Source organism: Dryobates pubescens, chromosome 18, assembly GCF_014839835.1.
Source record: "Dryobates pubescens isolate bDryPub1 chromosome 18, bDryPub1.pri, whole genome shotgun sequence".
Lineage (NCBI taxonomy): Eukaryota > Metazoa > Chordata > Aves > Piciformes > Picidae > Dryobates > Dryobates pubescens.
This window is the reverse complement of record NC_071629.1, coordinates 23,607,299-23,627,114: the sequence shown is the minus strand read 5'-3', so window position 1 is coordinate 23,627,114 and position 19,816 is coordinate 23,607,299. Positions and strand designations below refer to the sequence as shown.

The window sequence follows — 19,816 nt, the reverse complement described above, 5'->3', positions numbered from 1 at the left end:
AACAATGTGTACTAATTCACCCAAGCATTCCCTGAAGGCATCCAAGGACAGGCACTGGAAAGCAGAAATAAAATGAACAGTCTGAATCCCAGCTGGGAAGCAAGAGAGTCTTTGCAGACACAGTTTGAAAGCAAAAAAACAACCAACCCTCTTCTGTAGGGTTTCACCAGGCCACAGCTGACACCCATCAGCCCAAAGTGTAAGAAGGTTGGTCCATGAATGCCCTCTGGAAAATGCCCTGCCCTGGCACAGCCAGCCAGGCCATCCACAAAGCATCCATTCTCTGGCAGCATATGAGCCATCCACATTTGCCACCATGAGCACAGTCAGGCACTGGAATCGCCTCCCAAGGGCAGCAGTGGAGTGCCCTGCACTGGGCAGCTTGAGACTCAGCTTGCCAGGCTGCTGAGCCAGCTCATGGCAACTGCACTGTCACCTGGAGAGGCTGGAGCAGAGCATCCTTGGGTCCCTTCCAGGCTGGCAGTATGTAACTCTACTGCAAACCAGCCTCATCTCACCTGCTGCCAAACAGCTCTGAGGGGTCACAGTGCTTGCTCCACAAGTGGTCTGCAGTGCAACGTGAGGCACAAACACCAAGTGCAAATAACAAGAGGGCAGAGCTGGCTGGAGCCAGGAGAGGGGCTGCAGTGCAGTCCCACGGGATTTATGTCCATGCTCGTCTGGAGGGCTCCAAGATGGAGCATTTCTAGCAGAGATGGAGGAATGGCCATGCTTAGTGATGCACCCTCTGAGCCTGGGAGAGGACTGAGTAAGGTGGCAGCAGGTGAAGGTCTCGCAGGCCTCCTCGCATCGACATTGTCACCCGAGCACAAGGCAGGACGAAAGCTCCCTCCCTTTTCACTGGCAGAGCAGAGCTCTTCAGGTCTCCTTGTCAGCATTAGCACACACTGGAGTCTCTGTCACAATTAAAGAATGGATTTCTTCTTCCTTGATGAGCCTGTCACAAGTGTTCAGGGAGTCGTCCTTGGCACAGCTCTGAAAGAGAGGAACATTTGGAGCCTCGCTGCTGTTTTCAGCCCTTGCTGCCAGAGCCATTTCACAACACATTGCCTGTGCTGTGGGGAACAAGCCAAGCTAGCTGGGCAACAAACTGCTTCACAGGGGCATGGCTTTGGTCTGCTTGACAGAGAAATTGTCCTCTCTGGAGGAGAAGGTCGGTCCCCATCGAGGGAATGCTTTCAGCTACAGCTACTGGGTGAGGCTCAGGCAGGAGGATGTGGAAGTGAGGATGCACACACTCAGCACAGCTCACTGAGACCCAGAGCATGGAGGTGGTCACAGACATCCCTTAGGATTTTATAAAGGGCTGTTCCTTCAGAAAGCAGAGTTGCCAGAACATTGTTTACATTTCATAGCATCAAAGAATGGGAGGGGTTGGAAGGCACCTCTGGAGATCACCCAGTCCAAGCCCCTGCCAGAGCAGGGTCATCTAGAGCAGAGCACACAGGCATGCATCCAGGCAGGTTGGGAAAGTCTCCAGAGCAGGAGACTCCACAGCCTCCCTGGGCAGCCTGCTCCAGGCCTCCAGCAGCCTCACACCAAAGAAGTTTCTCTTCATGTTGAGGTGGAACCTCCTGGGTTCCAGTTTGTACTCGTTGTACCCTGTCCTATCACTGGACACCCCTGAAAAGGGCCTGGCCCCTTCACCTTGACACCCAGCCCTCAGACATGTATAAACATTGGCCAGATCCCCTCTCAGCATTGTCATCTCCAAACAGACCCAGAGCTCTTAGCTTTTCTTCATAGAAGAGATACTCAAGACCCCAAATCATCCTTGCAGGCTCCATTGGACTCTCTCCAGCAGATCTCTCTCTCCCCTAAATTGGGGAGCAAAAACTGGGCACAGTATTGCAGGGTGGTCTCAGCAGGGCAGAACAGAGTGGGAAGGGACCCCCCCTCTGCCATGGACAGGGACCCCTCCCACCAGCACAGGCTGCTCAGGGCCTCATCCAGCCTGGCCTTCAACACCTCCAGGCAGGAGGCAGCCACAGCCTCCCTGGGCAGCCTGTGCCAGAGTCTCCCCAGCCTCACTCTCAACAATTCCTTCCCCATCTCCAGGCTCAGTCTCCCCTCTCCCAGCTCAAAGCCATTGTTCCTCAGCCTGGCACTCCCAGCCCTTGTCACAAGTCCCTCCCCAGCTCTCCTGGAGCCCTTCAGGTCCTGGCAGGCTGCTCTGAGGTCTCCCTGGAGCCTTCTCTTCTCCAGGCTGCACAGCCCCAACTCTCCCAGCCTGGCCCCACAGGGGAGGTTCTGCAGCCCCTGCTCATCTCTGTGGCCTCCTCTGGAGCCTCTCCAGCAGCTCCAGGTCCTTCTTGTGCTGGGGGCCCAGAGCTGGAGGCAGTGCTGCAGGTGGGGGCTGAGCAGAGCAGAGCAGAGGGGCAGAATCCCCTCCCTGTGCTGCTGCTCTCCCTGCTCTGGCTGCAGCTCAGCACTCAGCTGGCTCTGGGCTGCCAGGGACCACTGCTGGCTCCTGGGGCTCTGTCACCACCTGACACCCCCAAGGCCTTCTCCTCAAGGCTGCCCTTGAGCCACTCCTCACCCAGCCTGGATTTGTGCTGGGGATTGCACAGACCCAGGGGCAGGACCTTGCCCTTGGCCTTGTTGAACTTCCCGAGGTCAGCTTGGCACCACCTCTGCAGCCTTTCCAAGTCCCTCTGGATAAATCCTTTCCCCTCCAGCCTGTCAGCTACAGAACTTAATCTGCACACTTACATCCAGTTGGTGCCAAGCTGGACATAGGCATGAGGAGAAAGAAAATCAGAAGCTTACAGAGGTTGGTTGAGATTCATTGTCCCAACAGCTTCTCACTCACCTGGGGATCCTCACTCTGCTCTCCAAACATACGCTTCAGGATTTCTCGAGGGTCTGGAATTGGTGGCAGGATTAATATCTGCAGCCTTCAGAGCAGGAAGAGAGAATATATTGGCATGAAAGATGAATTCATGGGAAAAATCCCCACTTCAGAAGAAGTACCTGGGGTGCACTCAAGAAAATGGGGGTGGGGCATGACAGGGAGAGGGGGGCAGGGAAGTGCTCTATTGAAAGGCTCTTTCCCTGTTGCCAAAGCCAGCAGCAAATATCAATGTAAATAGCTAGCTAAATACCAGCAAGATGTCCTTGGCACCTGAATGTAGAACTCCTTGTTGCAAGAGACAGTGCAACAAGAATAGCCAGCAGACACCATCAAGGTTCCCAAGCACAACCAGAGCATGCAAATCACAGCATCACAGAAAGGTGGGGTTGGAAGGGACCTCCAGAGATCCCCCAGCCCAAGCCCCTGCCAGGGCAGGGTCAGCCAGCACAGGTCACACAGGAGCACATCCAGACAGGGCTGGGAAGGCTCCAGAGCAGGAGACTCCACAGCCTCTCTGGGCAGCCTGCTCCAGGGCTCAGCAGCCTCACAGGGACAAAGTTTCCCTCCTGTTCCCCTGGCACCTCCTCTGCTCCAGCTTGCCCCCAGTGCCCCTTGTGCTGTGCTTGGCCATCCCTGAGCAGAGCCTGGCTCCAGCCCTGCACATCTTGATCCCCAGCCATGAGGGCAGCCCTCAGGCTCCTCTGCTCCAAGCACTCAACCCCAGCTCCCTCAGCCTGGCCTCCCAGGGAGATGTTGCACTGCCTGCAGCAGCTCTGTGCTGGACTCCTTCAAGCAGTTCCCTGAGCTCCTTCTTGAGCTGGACACAATATTACAGCTGTGGCCTCAGCAGGGCAGAGGAGCAGAAGAACCTCTCTGACCTACTGACCACAGCCCTTCCAATCCACCCCAGGAAGCTCTTGGCCTTCTTGGCCACAAGGGCACATTGCTGGCTCATGGACATCCTTCTGTGCACCAGGACCTTAGGTCCTTTTCCTCAGACCTGCTGTCCAACAGCTCAGTCCCTGCCTACCCTGCTCCATGGGGTTGTTCATTCCCAGGTGCAGGACTCTACACTTATCCTTGCTAGATTTCATTCCATTTCTCCCCACCCAGCTTTCAGCCTGTCCAGGTCTGGCTGAATGGCAGCACAGCCTGAGGGCTGTCACCGCTGCTCCCAGTTTGGTGTCATCAGCAAACTTGCTGACAGTGCCCACAGCCAGGGGGTTGATGAAGACACTGAATATCTGGGGTATACACCTGCTCTGTACCCCTAAATCTAATGGCTGAGGCACAATGGTGCTGCCATTTTTGTGGTGCAATGCATGGTCTGGATGAAACAGATGCTCTTGAAACATGCCACATCATGAGCAGTTACCTGCAAGAGAGAAGGGTTGCAGAGGAAGCCAAAGACCAGCTGGAAGGAAGGGACTGAAAAGGGAAAGCTCATTCATTACCTTTTCAGATAGACTAGGAGAATTATGGTAGACACTGCTACAGTTAATGGCATGGTGATGAGTAAAGCCAAATGGAATGTGGAGTCCATCTTCTCACCTGGAAAACAAAAACTAGAAACTCAGGGATGTTTGGAGTGGCTCTTTGGAAATAATGATGACAAATTAACTCACTCATTTGTGCACAGACAGGATGGGTTTGCACATGGCCAAGCACACTGGCAGACATGAAATGGTGCACAGGCACTGGGCAGGGAAATGCAATGCTGCAAGACTCAGGGCTGAAAACCTGACAGCACTGAAAGGGGTCCCTGGCCAGCTCCAGGCATGGCAGCCCCACCAACACACACAGCAGCACAGGCAGAACCTGCTGGCACTGCTGAAGGACTGGAACTCTCCTGTCCTCTTTTAATGTAACATTACACAGGTACAAAGCAATCAGAGTGAGTTGGGCTGGAAGCCACCTTACAGAGCACCCAGTTCCAGCCCCATGGACAGGGACCCCTCCCACCAGCACAGGCTGCTCAGGGCCTCATCCTGCCTGGCCTTCAACACCTCCAGGCAGGAGGCAGCCACAGCCTCCCTGGGCAGCCTGTGCCAGAGTCTCCCCAGCCTCACTCTCAACAATTTCTTCCTCATCTCCAGGCTCAGTCTCCCCTCTCCCAGCTCAAAGCCATTGTTCCTCAGCCTGGCACTCCCAGCCCTTGTCACAAGTCCCTCCCCAGCTCTCCTGGAGCCCTTCAGGTCCTGGCAGGCTGCTGTGAGGTCTCTCTGGAGCTTTCTCTTCTCCCAGCCTGGCCCCACAGGGGAGGTTCTGCAGCCCCTGCTCATCTCTGTGGCCTCCTCTGGAGCCTCTCCAGCAGCTCCAGGTCCTTCTTGTGCTGGGGGCACCAGGGCTGGACAGAGTGCTGCAGATGGGGTGTGAGCAGAGAGGAGGAGCAGAATCCCCTTACTCATGGAAGATGATCTTCAGCTCCCATTTATTTATCAGACTAAAGGTATTAGAGGCCTTACAGAAGTAAACAAGGTGCAACAGGCTGCAGGAATGCTGCTTCTCACCAATGCTCTTTTCTTCACTCCAGTCACTGTAGAGGTGGCTGCTGTAGCACTCAGGCTTGGGGTATGCTCTCACTTTGAAGGTGTACTTGCTCTTGGGATCAACACTGGGAACTGAGATATAATTGCTCTCAACCTAAGGCAAAAAGAAAATGGCTATTAGTTGATTTCAAGTAGCAAGGAACTCCCAGCCAGTCTCAAGCCTATTTTCACCGTGCCCAGGGAGCAACTTGAGTGCTTTGGTGGGAGACTGTCTTGTGAATGCTGAGCTTCATAAAAAGGACCAAGTAGTATTTAACCAGCACACACTGCCCAAACAGAGACTCCAAAACTGAGAGCTGATTTCATTCATTGCTACATCCATCACACAGCATTTGGCATCAATGACTGAACTGCAGCTATGCCTTCATTGGGCTGTTTATGCCTTTGCCTCTTTGCCAGGGCAGCAATGTTGATCTAAGGTTGACCATAGCAAAAATTCTGTGATGCCTCTTCAGATTCACAGATAGCATTGGGTTGGAAGGGATCCTCAAAGGTCTCCTTCTCCAGCCCCCCTGCAGGCAGCAGGGACAGCTCCAGCCAGAGCAGGCTGCACAGGGACACAGCCAGGCTGAGCTTGGATGGCTCCAGGGATGGAGCCTCAAGCACCTCCCTGGGCAGCCTGTGCCAGTGTCTCACCACCCTCCCTGTGCAGAGCTTCCTCCTGATGGCCAACCTAAATCTCTCCTGCTCCACTTTCAAACCATTGCCTTTCATCCTATCCCCACAGCCACTTCTGAACAGTCCCTCTCCAGCCTCCCTAGAGGTTCTCTGCAGATACTGAAATGCAGCTCTGAGGTCTGCCTGGAGCCTTCTCTTCTCCAGGCTGAACAGCCCCAACTCTCCCAGCCTGGCCCCACAGGGGAGGTTCTGCAGCCTCTGCTCATCTTGGTGGCCTCCTCTGGAGCCTCTCCAGCAGCTCCAGGTCCTTCTTGTGCTGGGGGCCCAGAGCTGGAGGCAGTGCTGCAGGTGGGGGCTGAGCAGAGCAGAGCAGAGGGGCAGAATCCCCTCCCTGTGCTGCTGCTCCCCCTGCTCAGGCTGCAGCTCAGCACTCACTCACAAGCAGCATATCTAATTTTCCATTTTAAACAACAAATATTTGACTTACTGTGAGCAGCAACACAACTTATAGTAATAATAATAATAGAAGTGGGTAGCTGGAAGTAATGAAGAATTACTTGGATTATCTGAGCAGCGTTCAAGTCTCCAGTGTGATATTGAACTTCATAAACCAAACAGTTTTCTGGGAAGGTTTCTGATTCACTCCATTCTACATATATTTCATCCTTGACATTTGACAGTGTGAGCTGTCCTGGGGGGGCAGGTTTTACTGAAATGCAAGATGGAAGAATTAATTAGAAAGTGTATTTCACTCTTACAAATATTACTCAAGTCCTCTATTCATAGAGTCACAGAATGCTTTGGGTTGGAAGGGACCTCAGAGCTCATCCAGCTCCAGCCCCCTGCCACGGGCAGGGACCCCTCCCACCAGCACAGGCTGCTCAGGGCCTCATCCAGCCTGGCTTTCAACACCTCCAGGCAGGAGGCAGCCACAGCCTCCCTGGGCAGCCTGTGCCAGAGTCTCCCCAGCCTCACTCTCAACAATTCCTTCCTCATCTCCAGGCTCAGTCTCCCCTCTCCCAGCTCAAAGCCATTGTTCCTCAGCCTGGCACTCCCAGCCCTTGTCACAAGTCCCTACCCAGCTCTCCTGGAGCCCTTCAGGTCCTGGCAGGCTGCTCTGAGCTCTCCCTGGAGCCTTCTCTTCTCCAGGCTGCACAGCCCCAACTCTCCCAGCCTGGCCCCACAGGGGAGGTTCTGCAGCCCCTGCTCATCTCTGTGGCCTCCTCTGGACCCTCTCCAGCAGCTCCAGGTCCTTCTTGTGCTGGGGGCCCAGAGCTGGAGGCAGTGCTGGAGGTGGGCTCTGAGCAGAGCAGAGCAGAGGGGCAGAATCCCCTCCCTGTGCTGCTGCTCTCCCTGCTCTGGCTGCAGCCCAGGGTACAGCTGACATAATACTACCCTTACACCAGTCTAGGAACAGAAAGAGGAATAATTTAGCACCAAAAAAATTCAAGCAAGCACAGAAGGGAGTAACTCAGTATCAAAACTGACAAGAAAGAATAAAAAGCAGTAAATTAGCATCAAAAAAGACAAGGAAGGATAAAAATGAATGAGATAGCACCAAGAAAATGTCAAGAAAGAAGCCAAACAACTAACAACTAAGAGTACTACAACAACTAAGAGTAGAAAATGACTCTGCCATCTCCCAAACCTACTGCCCCCAGAGCAAACCCTGTGTCATTCCCAAATCCAAGATCAAGAGGAGGAGGGAGCATCTGATCAGCTTGTCTGACCCACAGCTCATGAGGTACAAGCTCCACAGTCCCAGCAGGACACTAGCCATCATTTTTCATGAGGTGCTGTCCAACTTACCGATGGTGGTGGGGTTTTTACTTGCACACACAGGCCTGATGTCCTCAGAGTGATCTCTAATCAATATCCTTACAACTGGGTAACTTCTGGTGATGTTTGGGAAGCGGAGACTGAAAGTGCATCCATAGAGTCCTTGGTGCATGAAGTAGTTCCTGCACTTCTTTGAGTCTTTCAAGCCATCAAACCTACAGGAATCAAAAATGTAAGGGAATAAAACCATCAGGGGGTTAAATTCCAAAGGACAGAAGAGGCAGGCTTGGTTTTAAACCTTGTCTCAGTTTTTGAGCCCTGGGCTGCCCAGGGCACAAGGACAGAAAAGATCTGGAGCACTGCCCTATGAGGGGAGGCTGAGAGCCCTGGGGCTGTTTAGTCTGGAGAGGAGAAGGCTGTTTATAAATATCTGAGGGCCGGGGTTCAAGAGGGAGGGGACAGGCTCTGCTCAGCTGCAACAGGACAAGGGATGGAAACTGCAGCACAGGAGGTTCCAGCTCAACATGAGGAGCAACTTCTGCACTGTGAGGGTCCCAGAGCCCTGGAGCAGGCTGCCCAGAGAGGTTGTGGAGTCTCCTGCTCTGGAGCCTTCCCAGCCCTGTCTGGATGTGTTCTGTCTGACCTGTGCTGGATTCTGTGCTCCTGCTCTGGCAGGGGTTGGAGTTGATGATGTTTGGAGGTCCCTTCCAACCTCTAATATCCTATGATCCTGTGGCCTTTTCCCCCTCCTTCCCAAGGAGTAAAATAAAAGTGCTCCACACTGGATGGGAAGCTCAAATGGGAACTCTATTTACAAATACACACAAAAGGTACCCAGACAGAGGGAATCCATTCACAAACTAGGCTCAGTCTTTCACCTGGGCCTAGCAGGCCAGAAACCTTCCAGAGCTTTCTCAAAGCCTCCACCCCCCTCAGCCTGAGCAGGCACAGGTACAGCCACACTGCATCCCCCCAGGCCCTGTGCTGTAGCTGGAAATCCACTGCCGGCCACGGCCAGGAGAAAGCCTCTCCCACACACACCATAGAGATGACAACACACAGGTTCCAAGACAGAACAGAGAGAGAGCTTTGGCTGTGCACTGCCTTAAATAGAGAGCAGAGCCCTAAAACTGTCACCTCCAGTTGGTTCAGATAAGGCAGAAAGTCCATTTCAAACTACAGAAAGGGCTTCTGGAAAGAAAGCTTCATCCTGTCCCCAGGGGCTGCAGCAGTCTGGCACTGCACAAGCCCCACGGACGTGGGGAAGCAGACAGAGGTCAGCAGGCAGGGGTCTGGATGCCAAAGCCCTGCTCCCATCACCAGTCTGCTCCCCTCAACACAAGCCCATTTATGGCAGCCAGCTGGCAAGTGGGGAGGATGATGAAGAGCTTCCAAGGTGAATCGGTCACTTCTGACATCAAAGACACAAACAAGAGCACTGCCAAGTGCTGTCAGTGCTGGCAGCGGGTTAGCAGCTGACCCATCCATCAGTGGCCCACGTTTGCTGGGCTGCAAAGCAAGCAATTAACACATTAGCCTTGCTCTGCTCTTCATCCTTCCTTTTTTGAATGCACCATCAGGAAAGCACCAGGCAGCAAGAGCACTTTTTTGTCAGTGGGCTCCAGCAGCAGCCAGTGCTCCACATCAGTTACATTAACTCTCCAAAAGGACCCAGCAACAGCAACCTAACCCTTCAGCAGTGAAGTTTTCTCTTGGACAGGACCCAACACGAATGCCCTCCATGCTAGGATCTTACAAAGCAACAGGATGTGTAATGCAGAAGAGCAGCACTGAAGCACTCGGGGGGCAGGGGGGGAACAAAGAGCCCCTACGAACCAGTAGGACAAGGTGTAATTGGTGTCCCTGCTTGCATTCTCCCCAGCACGCCAGGTACAAACCATGGACTCCAAATTGTGCCAGACACAGCTCAAGTTAGCAGCAGCACTACCTGGAATACCTGCAAGGGAAGTTGGAAAGGTCTCTTCAGATTTATTTTGCCAGCAAAGTCTTTGCTCTCATCACCAGAAGTTTTAAACAATCCCTTTTTCCACAACCAAAACCATCTGGCAGGCCAAGGTGAGCCAGCTGAGCAAGCTGCAAGGCTGCTTGGTTAATGCACTGAATGAGTAGGTGGAAGGCTCTAAATTCAGCAGGGGGACAGTGGTTTCCCAAGTTGACAGAGGTAATTCTGCCCCTCTGCTCTGCTGAGACCTCACCTGCAGTGCTGGGTCTGGCTCTGGAGCCCCCAGAACAACAGCGACATGGAGCTGCTGCAGAGGGTCCAGAGGAGCTGCATTTCAGTATCTGCAGGGCAGCTGCAGGCAGCTGGGGAGGGACTGCTCAGAAGGGGCTGTGGGGACAGGACAAGGGACAATGGCTTGAAAGTGGAGCAGGGCAGAGGTAGGTTGGACATCAGGAGGAAGCTCTGCACAGGGAGGCTGGGGAGACACTGGCACAGGCTGCCCAGGGAGGTGCTTGAGGCTCCATCCCTGGAGCCATTCAAGATGTAGCTCTGGGCCACCTGCTCTAGTTGGAGGTTGTTAGGGTGTGCTCCAAACTGTCCCCATCTCCATCAGCAGAGGTTTGAATGGGGAAAGACAAAGGCACCAAACCGCCTTCCAAGGTGCAAAATTGCCTTCCCTGTCCCCAGGACAGGTAAACAGCACCAGGGGGAGGTTCCTCACAGGTACTCAGCAGTGGGGGAGGTTTGCTGGAGTTGGGAGCTGTGACTGAGTGGGGTGCTTCACGCCCCGTGTGCACTGGCCTTGGACACAGCGTCCAGAAACACCTTAAGCAGCGTGGCCAGAAGGCCATGGGGGCTCTCGCTCTCCCGTCCCGCTCCCGCCTGTGCCTCGCTCGCTAGCTGGCCCGTCCCCGGCCCTGCCCGCCCCGGGGCGGCGCTGCCCGAGCCTCCCGCGGCTCCCGCGGGCGCTTTGCCTCCGGATCGCCCTGCGTTAGCCACACCTGCGGCTGCGGAGCCTGCCGCCGAGAGGCCTGTGGAGCGATGCCAAGCCCCTGCTCCGTGCTCCCGAGCGCAGCCCGGCGTCCCATCGGCTCGCCCGAGGCTGCTGGCTCGCCTCTGATTGCGTGAGCGGGGTGCAGCTACTCTGTGGCTTGGCCCTTTCCATTTCCTCAGTTCTCTAAGCTGCCCGGAGCGTCCTGGTCGGACTGGGGACCGGGGAGAGCTGCCAGTAACCAGATGAGGTTTGTGGCTCATCTGGGGCAGGGCTGTCAGGAAAAATAAAGATAACTCTGTGTAATTCCTGCCTCGATCAAATCAGAGGTGTCCCTGCTGCCTGCAGGGGGTTGGACAGAGGACCTTTGAGGGTCCCTTCCAACCTTGGACACGAGCGGCTTCACCACTCCTCGGCCGTAACAAAGGGCTGTCTGTATTTCCTTTTGCTTTGTGTCGTTTGCAGTTGCTTGCAGTAGCTTTGGGATGTGGGCTGGTGGTCTCAGAGGTGTGGTCATCACCTCCTCCATGATCTCAAGAGTTTTTTTCCAACCCTTATCGATTCTGTGAAGTTAGGTCCATGCCACAACAGCAGCAGAGCAGGGACAGAGGAATGAGAGGAATCACATCACTGTCTTGGAAGAGTACTTGAATTTTACAAGCTTGCCTACAAGGCTGTAAGTGTCAGAACACTCCAGCTGTGGTTAAAGAGAGCTTAAACAGAAGAATTGTGTTACACCCCTGGAAGCAGCCCCTGGCCTGCTCTCTGCCTAGCTCCCCAGGATTGGTTAGGGTAAAGCTCTGTTATTTACCCTGCGACGCTGGCTACTATGTTGTCATCAGGCGGTCACAGAATGGCTCTAATTGGAAGGGACCTCAGAGATCACCTACAACAACCCCCCCTGCCATGGGCAGGGACACCTCTCAACTTGACTTGGTTGCCCATGGCCTCATCCAGCCCGGCCTTGAGCACCTCCAAGGAGGGGGCATCCACAACCACTCTGGGCAACCTGTTCCAGTCTCACCACCCTTGTACTGAAGAACTTCTTCCTAAGCTCCAGTCTGAACTTGCTCTCTCCCTTGGCTTACAACCATTGCCCCAGTGCTGTGCAGCAGAGAAAAGCAGGCGGTGGTGTCTCCCCGGGGCAGGAGGGGCAGGCTGTGGCTGGGCTGACTGCTGCAGGAGTTACCTTTTGGCAGAAGGGAGGTCTCCAGCCAGCTGCTGGGCTGGGTGGTGTTGTCGTGCTTGCACTCGCTCCGCACTCTGAAACGCAGCTCCTCGCTCAGGCAGGTCTCGGTCACGCGGGAGCGGCTCTTGCTCCACGCCTGTGTTTAGGGGGGAGGTGGAAAGAAAACCAGAGCGTTTGGCAGGCTGCATCAAGAGCAAAGGGAATGCCTAGGAATGGGAGAATGCACTGCAGCCCCTGCCAGCATGGGAAGCCACCGCATCACCCAGGCTGGAAAAGACCTCAGAGCTCATCAGGTCCAACCTGTTACCTACTAGCTAACACCTCCTGACAGCTAACCCACGGCTCCAAGGGCCACAGCCAAGCCTTTCTTGAACACCTCCAGGGACGAGGACTCCACCACTTATCTTTGTCCTCATCAGGGGCACACCAGAACTCACCAAAGGAAAACTGCTGCTCTGGTGACAAGCAAAGGCCCCACAGGGATCAAGGGACAACTATAAACACTGAATAGTAGGGGTTGGAAGGGACTTCTGGAGATCATCCAGTCCAACCCCCCTGCCAAGGCAGGTTCACCTAGAGAACATGCCACAGGAACAGTCTGAGTTACGTTTTGAATGTCTCCACAACTCTCTGGGTAGCCTGCTCCAGGGCTCCAGCACCCTTAAGTTAAAGATGTTCCTCCTCATGTTTAGATGGAAGTTCTCACGTTCACCTTTGTGCCTGTTACCCCTTGTCCTATCACTGGGCACCACTGAAAAATGACTGGTCCCATCCTCCCGAGACCCACCCTTTGTGGATTGATCAGCAGTGATGAGATCCCCCTCATGCTGCTCTTTTCCTGACTGAAAGCATCCAACACAACGTGGGCTAAAGCAATCCAAGAGTAAGTCTTCATAGAGCATGTAAACTAAGATGCAGAGATGTGGTGCTGAGAGCCATGGTTTAACACCAGCCTTGGTAAGGGTTAGAGAATGGCTGGAATCTATGATCTTAGAAGCCTCCTTCAGCTGAAGCCACTCTATGCCAAGGATGTTTATACTACAGGGATATAAATAGGAGCAGAAGAAGAAGAAGAAGAAAAGTCTATCAAACATTCCCAAATGGCTATCAAATACAGTGACACCACAGCTTCCATCCTCACAAGAGACAATGTGCCCGGGCAAGAACAAGGCTTGGCTCCTCATCACACACTTCCTTGAGCAGCCTGCACTGGGCTGAGGGAGGGGTCTGGCTCACCTGGTAGCAAGATCCAAAAAAGGTTGAAAAGTAAAAATAAAACAACTTGATATGAGCAAAGGATGGAGGAACAGCTCTGCAGGGGAGGGGTGGGGGGGAGAGGCGACCAAGAGACAAGGTGGGGAGGAAGAGAGGCGACCAAGAGACTGGGGAGACTGGGGGGGGAGGAAGAGAGGCGACCAAGAGACGGGGGGGGGGGGGGGGGGAGAGAGGACCAAGAGACTGGGGGGGGGGAGAGGTGACCAGGCAGGGGGGGGAGAGACTTTTTAAATGAAAAGAAATGAAATAAAATTGAACCAATACAGCAGTAAAATTACCCCCCCCAAATAATAGATTAAAGGGAATCATTTAAAAACTAATAAAGTGAAATGAGAACAGAAGAAACCAAGCCAAGAACATCTTGGCAGTGATGAGAGGGCAGGGAAAGGCAGCGGCCACGAACCGAGCAGGCTCCCAGGGCTGTAATGCCAATAAGCTGCTGCAAGACGATACAACCTGCTCCAGCCTGTGGTGGGAGACCGCTGGCCCCCCGCTCCTTGCTGCTGACTCCTTGCTGTTGGAGCCTTTCTCAAGCTCCCTCAGTGCATTACCCAAGCAGATTCCCAAGGTGTCAATTTGCTAATGAGCCCAGCAGGAGAGGTAAATATGTTTCTGCTGAGCTAGCAGGTTTGCCAGGCTCATCTGAAGGTCCAGTGATGAAAGGAGGGTGTGCCAAAGATCTAAGTATCACCCTTTCAGCACTGTGAGGCCATTAAACAGCTTAGCTGTTTGTGAAACCACAGCCTTGCTTCAGGCCCAGGATATCCTGGAGCTGTCAGAAAGATGAGGGCAGCTGCTGTGGAGAGACCACTGTGAACACGGAGCCTTAGAACTGCCACGGGGCTCAACACCACCAGCTGCTTCAGGAGGCTCTGGATTCTCCCTCTCTCTCTTGAACTGGGGAGCCCAAAACTGGACACACTACTCCAGGTGTGGTCTCACCAGGGCAGAGCAGAGAGGGAGAAGAACTTCCCTAGCCCTGCTGGCCACAGTTTTCTTGATGCACCCCAGGATGCCCTTGGCCCTCTTGGCCACTAGGGCATATTGCTGTCCCTAGCAGAACTTGCTGTCCACCAGCACTCCAAGGTGTTTCTCCAGGGAGCTGCTCTCCAGCAGGGCAGCCTCTAACCTGTCCTGGTGCCAGCTGTTATTCTTCCCCACTTGTGCTTATTGAACTTCATGAGGTTTGCTTTCCCCCAGCTTTCAGCCTGTCCAGCTGTGGATGGATGGCAGCACAACCATCCAATGAGATGTGTTGACTTCACCCAGGTTGGAAGCAGCGGTGTGAGTCAACCCCACATGTCAGCATGTGCCCAAGGCCTCACATTCTCATGGTTCAGAACCATGGACTGGCAACAAAGTGTAAAAATATTTGTCATACAGCTCCTCTGGTACCATGGCAGTCATAGAATCATAGAATGGTAGGGGTTGGAAGTGACCTCCAGAGATCATCAAGTCTAACCCCCCTGCCAGAGCAGGGTCACCCAGGAACACATCCAGCTGGATCATGAAAGCCTCTAGAGAAGGAGACTCCACAACCTCTCTGGGCAGCCTGCTCCAGGGCTCAGCACCCTCACAGTGAAGAAGATCCTCCTGATGTTGAGGTGGAGCTTCCAGTCCTGACCAAAAAGCTGCTAATCCACATCAAAGACGTCACCTGGGCTGCAAACCATCTAACAGAGATGTACAAACAACAGTTCCAAACAAAGCCATACAATTCCTGTTCCAGGGAACAAATGTTGCCCCAGCTGCCAGTGCAGGAGCAGGGCAAACACAGGAATGTGTTAACACTTGGTGTTCCCTCCAGAAGATGCCAAGCTGCCCAACCCCAGCTACTCCAGGGTGCCCCCCTCCTCCCTAAATGGAATCCAAAGCGCCTTTGCAAATTCCCATTTCACTCTTCAGGATGCAGATGGCCCAGGAGTGGTTATTTTCATAGTGGAAAGCTGCATAATCAGAGACTGAAACGGGTCTTGGTTTTATTATTATTTAGGGGGGATGGACTTGATGATCTTCAAAGGTCCCTTCCAACCCCTAACATCCTATGATCCTATTGTTATTATCATCATAAATTAAACATAATGTTATTATGGTTCTCGTTGTTATTAACTTATATAAATATAATAATAAAATAACAAGAAGAATTAAAAATGAGGAGGAGGAGGAGGAAGACAGACAGAGAGTTGGAGTTGTTCAGTCTGGAAAGGATTGTGGCCTTCCAGGATCTGCAGTGGGCTCCAAGAAAGCTGGGGAGGGACTTTTGAGGGCGTCAGGGAAGGATAGGACTGGGGGGGATGGAGCAGAACTAGAAGTGGGGAGATTTTCCAACCCTGACAATAATAACATCATCATCATCATCTTTCTTTGCAGCAGCAGCTCAGCTGTCAGAGAGTGCCGGCCAGACCTTTCTGATCTGCAGATCCCACAGGCTGCTGTGACTCATTGCTAAGGTTTTGCTCCCCTGACAAGACCTCCAGGCTGTTTCTGTATCCCTGCACACACAGAGACTGATCCCCAGGAGGCACTGTCTGCGGGGTACAGCAGAGCAGCGAGGGGCGATGCACTTACCCTGGTGTCCTGTGGGACCTCACCGATCACAACCTCGCTGGAATACTCCAGGTCGCAGCTACTGCCGACGTTCCCGGGGGGGTTCCACGTCCAGTTCAGGGTGCAGATTTGGACAAACGAGTAGCTCAGGTTGGATGGAGGTGAAAGAACTTCTCCTCCTGAAACAGAGAAGTTATCCCTGTTAACTATCCTGTTTTCCCACATTGTTGCATTAGTCACACTGACGCAAACGAAGGCAAATGACTTCTCCGCTTCCTCAGCTCGGATTCGCTATCAGTAAGTTACTGCCCACCACACTGCTTCTACTCTTCCTGTTACCTCAGTCCATCATTCAGTTCAATAACTTTAAGAAGTGCACCCAAAGGAGAAAACATTTAAAAGAAATTGCAGGATGCAGCCAGGTAGTGACTGTGGTAACAAAAGGGAAGATGAGCCTGAGTTTTCAGCTCTTTTCTGCTGAGAGTTCACATCAGGCACGCCGAATCTTTAGCAAAAGGAGTCTGCACATCTTGAGCAATTATTGCTTTATTCCACCCCAAAATGACTCAACAATGCAGTTCTGGAGAGAAAACTTCGACAAGACAAGTGATTACCTCTTGCCCGATGTCAGAACCTCAATTATTTAAGCCAAATCCAAGCAAAACTGGGAACGTTAAGAAAGAAAGAAACCACAGTGCTTTGCCAATTACTCACCTATTAAACGTTTATTGCTGTGCTCTGGCAGCCTGGCACAGTCATTTACTGCAGGCACACTCCCGCTACCCGTTTTTTCACCTCCCCAAAAGCAAGATAGAAGCAGAAGAAGAGCCATGAAACCGAGATAGTTGCTGGGATAGAACCCTTGCCTGCTCTTGTGCACTGAGTCACAGTCTGCTCAAGACAGTCACAAGCTCTCGGATGAGAAAAGCAAGAAGGGAAACATGGCAGAAGCTAGGAAACCGACAGGAAAAATTCAAGTATGTGTCAGACTCCAGTTCTGGGAAAAGTAATGACCAAATGATAATTCCCTGAGAAAACGAAAGCGAATCCTTTTGTTTTAAAGGGCTTTTCTAACGTGTGCTATTAGATGTTAAAGAAGAGACCAAGAGAGGCTGCTTCTGAAGGGTATCTACAGCAACACCGTCGAGCCATCACTGCCTATTTGTAGCAACCAAACACCCTCAAAACGCAGCCGTTTCACCAACACTTCCAACCGATAGCAGCCTTTTCCCTGTGAGGGTGCTGAGCCCTGGAGCAGGCTGTCCAGAGAGGTTGTGGAGTCTCCTTCTCTGAAGCCTTTCAAAACCCATCTGGATGCATTCCTGTGTCACCTAAGGGTGATCCTGCTTTGGCAGGAGGGCTGAACTCGATGGTTCTTTCCAACCCCCACCACTCCGTGGTTCTATGATTCTAATGCTGCTGGTCTTGCTCATTCCAGGAAATATCCTTGTCCCGGGAAACCAGCCTCAACGCACCTTAACGTTCGAGGAAGCACATAAGGAAAGGGCAGAATAATCCCACCCAGAGGAGTTTTCCCATCCAGCTCATGGTGCAGCAATGTTCCCTTCTGCTAGCACAAGAGAGCAGATGAAAAGGCAAAGCAGCTTAGCTCACCAAACGATCCTTCTGCTTACGAGCTTACGTTTCCCAGAGCTGCCCGAGCAGAAGTCATCAGACTCCGGGAGCTTTCTCAGACCTTTGCACGGTTAAAGGAGAGGCAATGGCAGAGATCAGACATCACTGCCATCGGGGTCTCTGTGTGCCACATGCTCACGCTGAAAGTAAGAGTAACTCCTAGGAGTTACTGTTTTGGTCTAAACACGCTTAGCTTTTATTTCGGAATATTTAACGCTTGGGGGACTTTAGTTTGTTCAGTTATTAGCTGGCAAAAACGCAGGGTCGTCGGAGAAAACTCAGCCCACCCAGAGCACTTTTGCCTGTTACCCATCCCACTAGCAAAAGAAAACGCTCAGGATGAGTTTTAGGAGCAGGGAGGCGTTAAGTTTGCAAATACTAAAGTCCTTTAGAGCACGTGAAATTACTCAATAAGCTACACAGCTGCCAGCGTTCTGTCGTTTCAGGAGCTAAGTTTGGATGACCCACAACAGGCACAAACCATTACAGCAATTTGAAGGGTCAGCCCAGCTGCCAGTCTGGATCTTTATAAATTGCCTTTTCATTAGATTTGATTAGAAGCAATTGTGCTTAAGGTCGGAGATGTCTAAGCACAGAAAGTCGAAAGGGGGAACATCCAAGGTTCATAAACCAATCAACGCATTTTATCAGCACAAAAAGCTTAAATCTAGTAGGTTTTAACCTATCGAATTCTTAACCTGATGCTTTAACGTCACATTCGGCCTAAGATTTGCTTTTATTTATCGGCCTGGACAGCCTCATACTTTCGTTGTATGAAATCCACAGGCCACAGCGATTCAGCAGAACGACTCAAAGACCAACCACAAAAGATCGGCAAGGATTATCTCCGCTCTTAACACTCAACCCCACGGCGCTGCAGCTGAGGAAACACCGCGCAGCAGCCAGCCGAGCTCAGCGCAGCTAAGAAGCCTGCGGAGCAAACCTTTTGATTTCCAAAAGCCCTCCTGGAGAAACCGCAACAAATCCTTCCCGTCAACTATCCCCCAAAGCGTTGCAAAATAAAAGTCTCTGTATTTCGTCCTCCTTGATTTTCTTAAGGTAAATTTCAGGGCAAGAAGACGAATCGTAGCCAGTAGGGGGAAAAAAAAGAAAAAAGGAGGAAAAAAAGAGCAGTTGGCTGATGGTTAGAACCAATTCCGCGTAACGTTAGCCGAAGAGCAACGCTCAAGCTCGGAGCCCTGCTTCTTCTCGAACCCCGACAGCCACGCACACCTTCCCCGCAGCCAGCCGCAAAGATTTGTTTCCAACCGAAACGATTCTGTGATTCTAGGATTCACGAAACGTTTGTGCTCACAAAAACTGGAAACGAAAAGTACCGCAGCGGTGAGCAGCCGAGACCCCGGCACCGGGGTCTTGCTCCGGGATCCTCCGCCTCATTTCCAGGAACTCGATGCAGAGGCTCTGCCGCGGTTCTAGGGCAGAGACAGCCCCGAGAACAGAGGACGGAGATGAAAAGATTCCTGCCCGTCTCGCCAAGCGCCGCCGTTCCGGGAAGAGAAGCGGATCCCGCGGCGTTCCCGGCGCTGCTGTCGCCCGGGCACCCGGCGCTGCTGTCGCCCGGGCAGCGTCCAACGCAGACCGAAAGCATTTCGCTGAAGGACACGGACCTGCCCGCACCGAGCCGGCGGGAAGGGCTCTGCAGCGGCTGCCTCGGCACTGGCCCAGCCACGGCCCCTGCAGCGGCACCGCGGGCCGGGAGAAGCCGAGAAGGGCTGGCCCGGCAGCCTGCTGCTGCTCCCGCTCCCCGCCGTCCCGTCCCTTCCCTTCCTTGCTCTTGCCTTGCCGTCCCTGCCCTTCCCTTCCCTTGCCGTCCATTCCCCTGCCCACCTGCGGCGGCTGCCCCCGCGGTGCCCAGCCAGCAGACGGTGAGGAGCAGCGGGACCCCGGCAAGCCCCATCGCTCCAGCGGCCCCGGCGCGGCCCCGCGCTCCCACTTCCCGTCGGAGGGGCAGGGCCAGACGGGAAGAGCGAAGCCCTGGCCCGCCCAGGTAATCTGATCCGAGCGGGGGAGCGGCGGCGGCGACCCCGGCCCCCGCTACCTGGGCAGCACCGCCCTGCCCGCCCCGGGGCTGGGCTCCGGCTCCCGGCGCCGCTGCCCCGCTTGCTGCCCACCACAGCCCCTGCTCCGCTTAGGATCCTCGAATGTTACGGGTTGGAAGGGACCTTTAAAAACCATCCAGGTCACCTCTCCCGCAGCCAGCAGGGACATCCCCAGCTAGAACAGATTGCTCAGAGCCCCAAACAACCTGACCTGGAATGGTTCTAGGGATGGGGGCATCTCCAGCCTCTCTGGGCAACCTGGGCCAGAGTTTCACCACTTTCATTGTAAGAAGTGTCTTCCTTATGTCTTGTCTAAATCTCCCTCTTAGTTTAAA

At 53.4% G+C, this 19,816-nt stretch overlaps 1 protein-coding gene across 1 annotated transcript; it reads right to left on the bottom strand.

Annotated features, from left to right (window-relative positions):
• Positions 1 to 668: 668 nt before the first annotated feature.
• Positions 669 to 19,257, bottom strand: IL13RA1 (interleukin 13 receptor subunit alpha 1). The gene is made up of 11 exons (XM_054169483.1): positions 18,759 to 19,257; positions 17,429 to 17,482; positions 15,808 to 15,965; positions 11,965 to 12,100; positions 9,658 to 9,778; positions 7,852 to 8,036; positions 6,600 to 6,751; positions 5,386 to 5,518; positions 4,330 to 4,426; positions 2,834 to 2,918; positions 669 to 996 (listed from the first exon to the last, which is right to left on the bottom strand). Exons 1-11 carry the CDS (start codon positions 19,255 to 19,257, stop codon positions 880 to 882), a joined length of 1,737 nt encoding a protein of 578 aa, XP_054025458.1. The 3' UTR covers positions 669 to 879.
• Between the last annotated feature and the right edge of the window lie 559 nt (positions 19,258 to 19,816).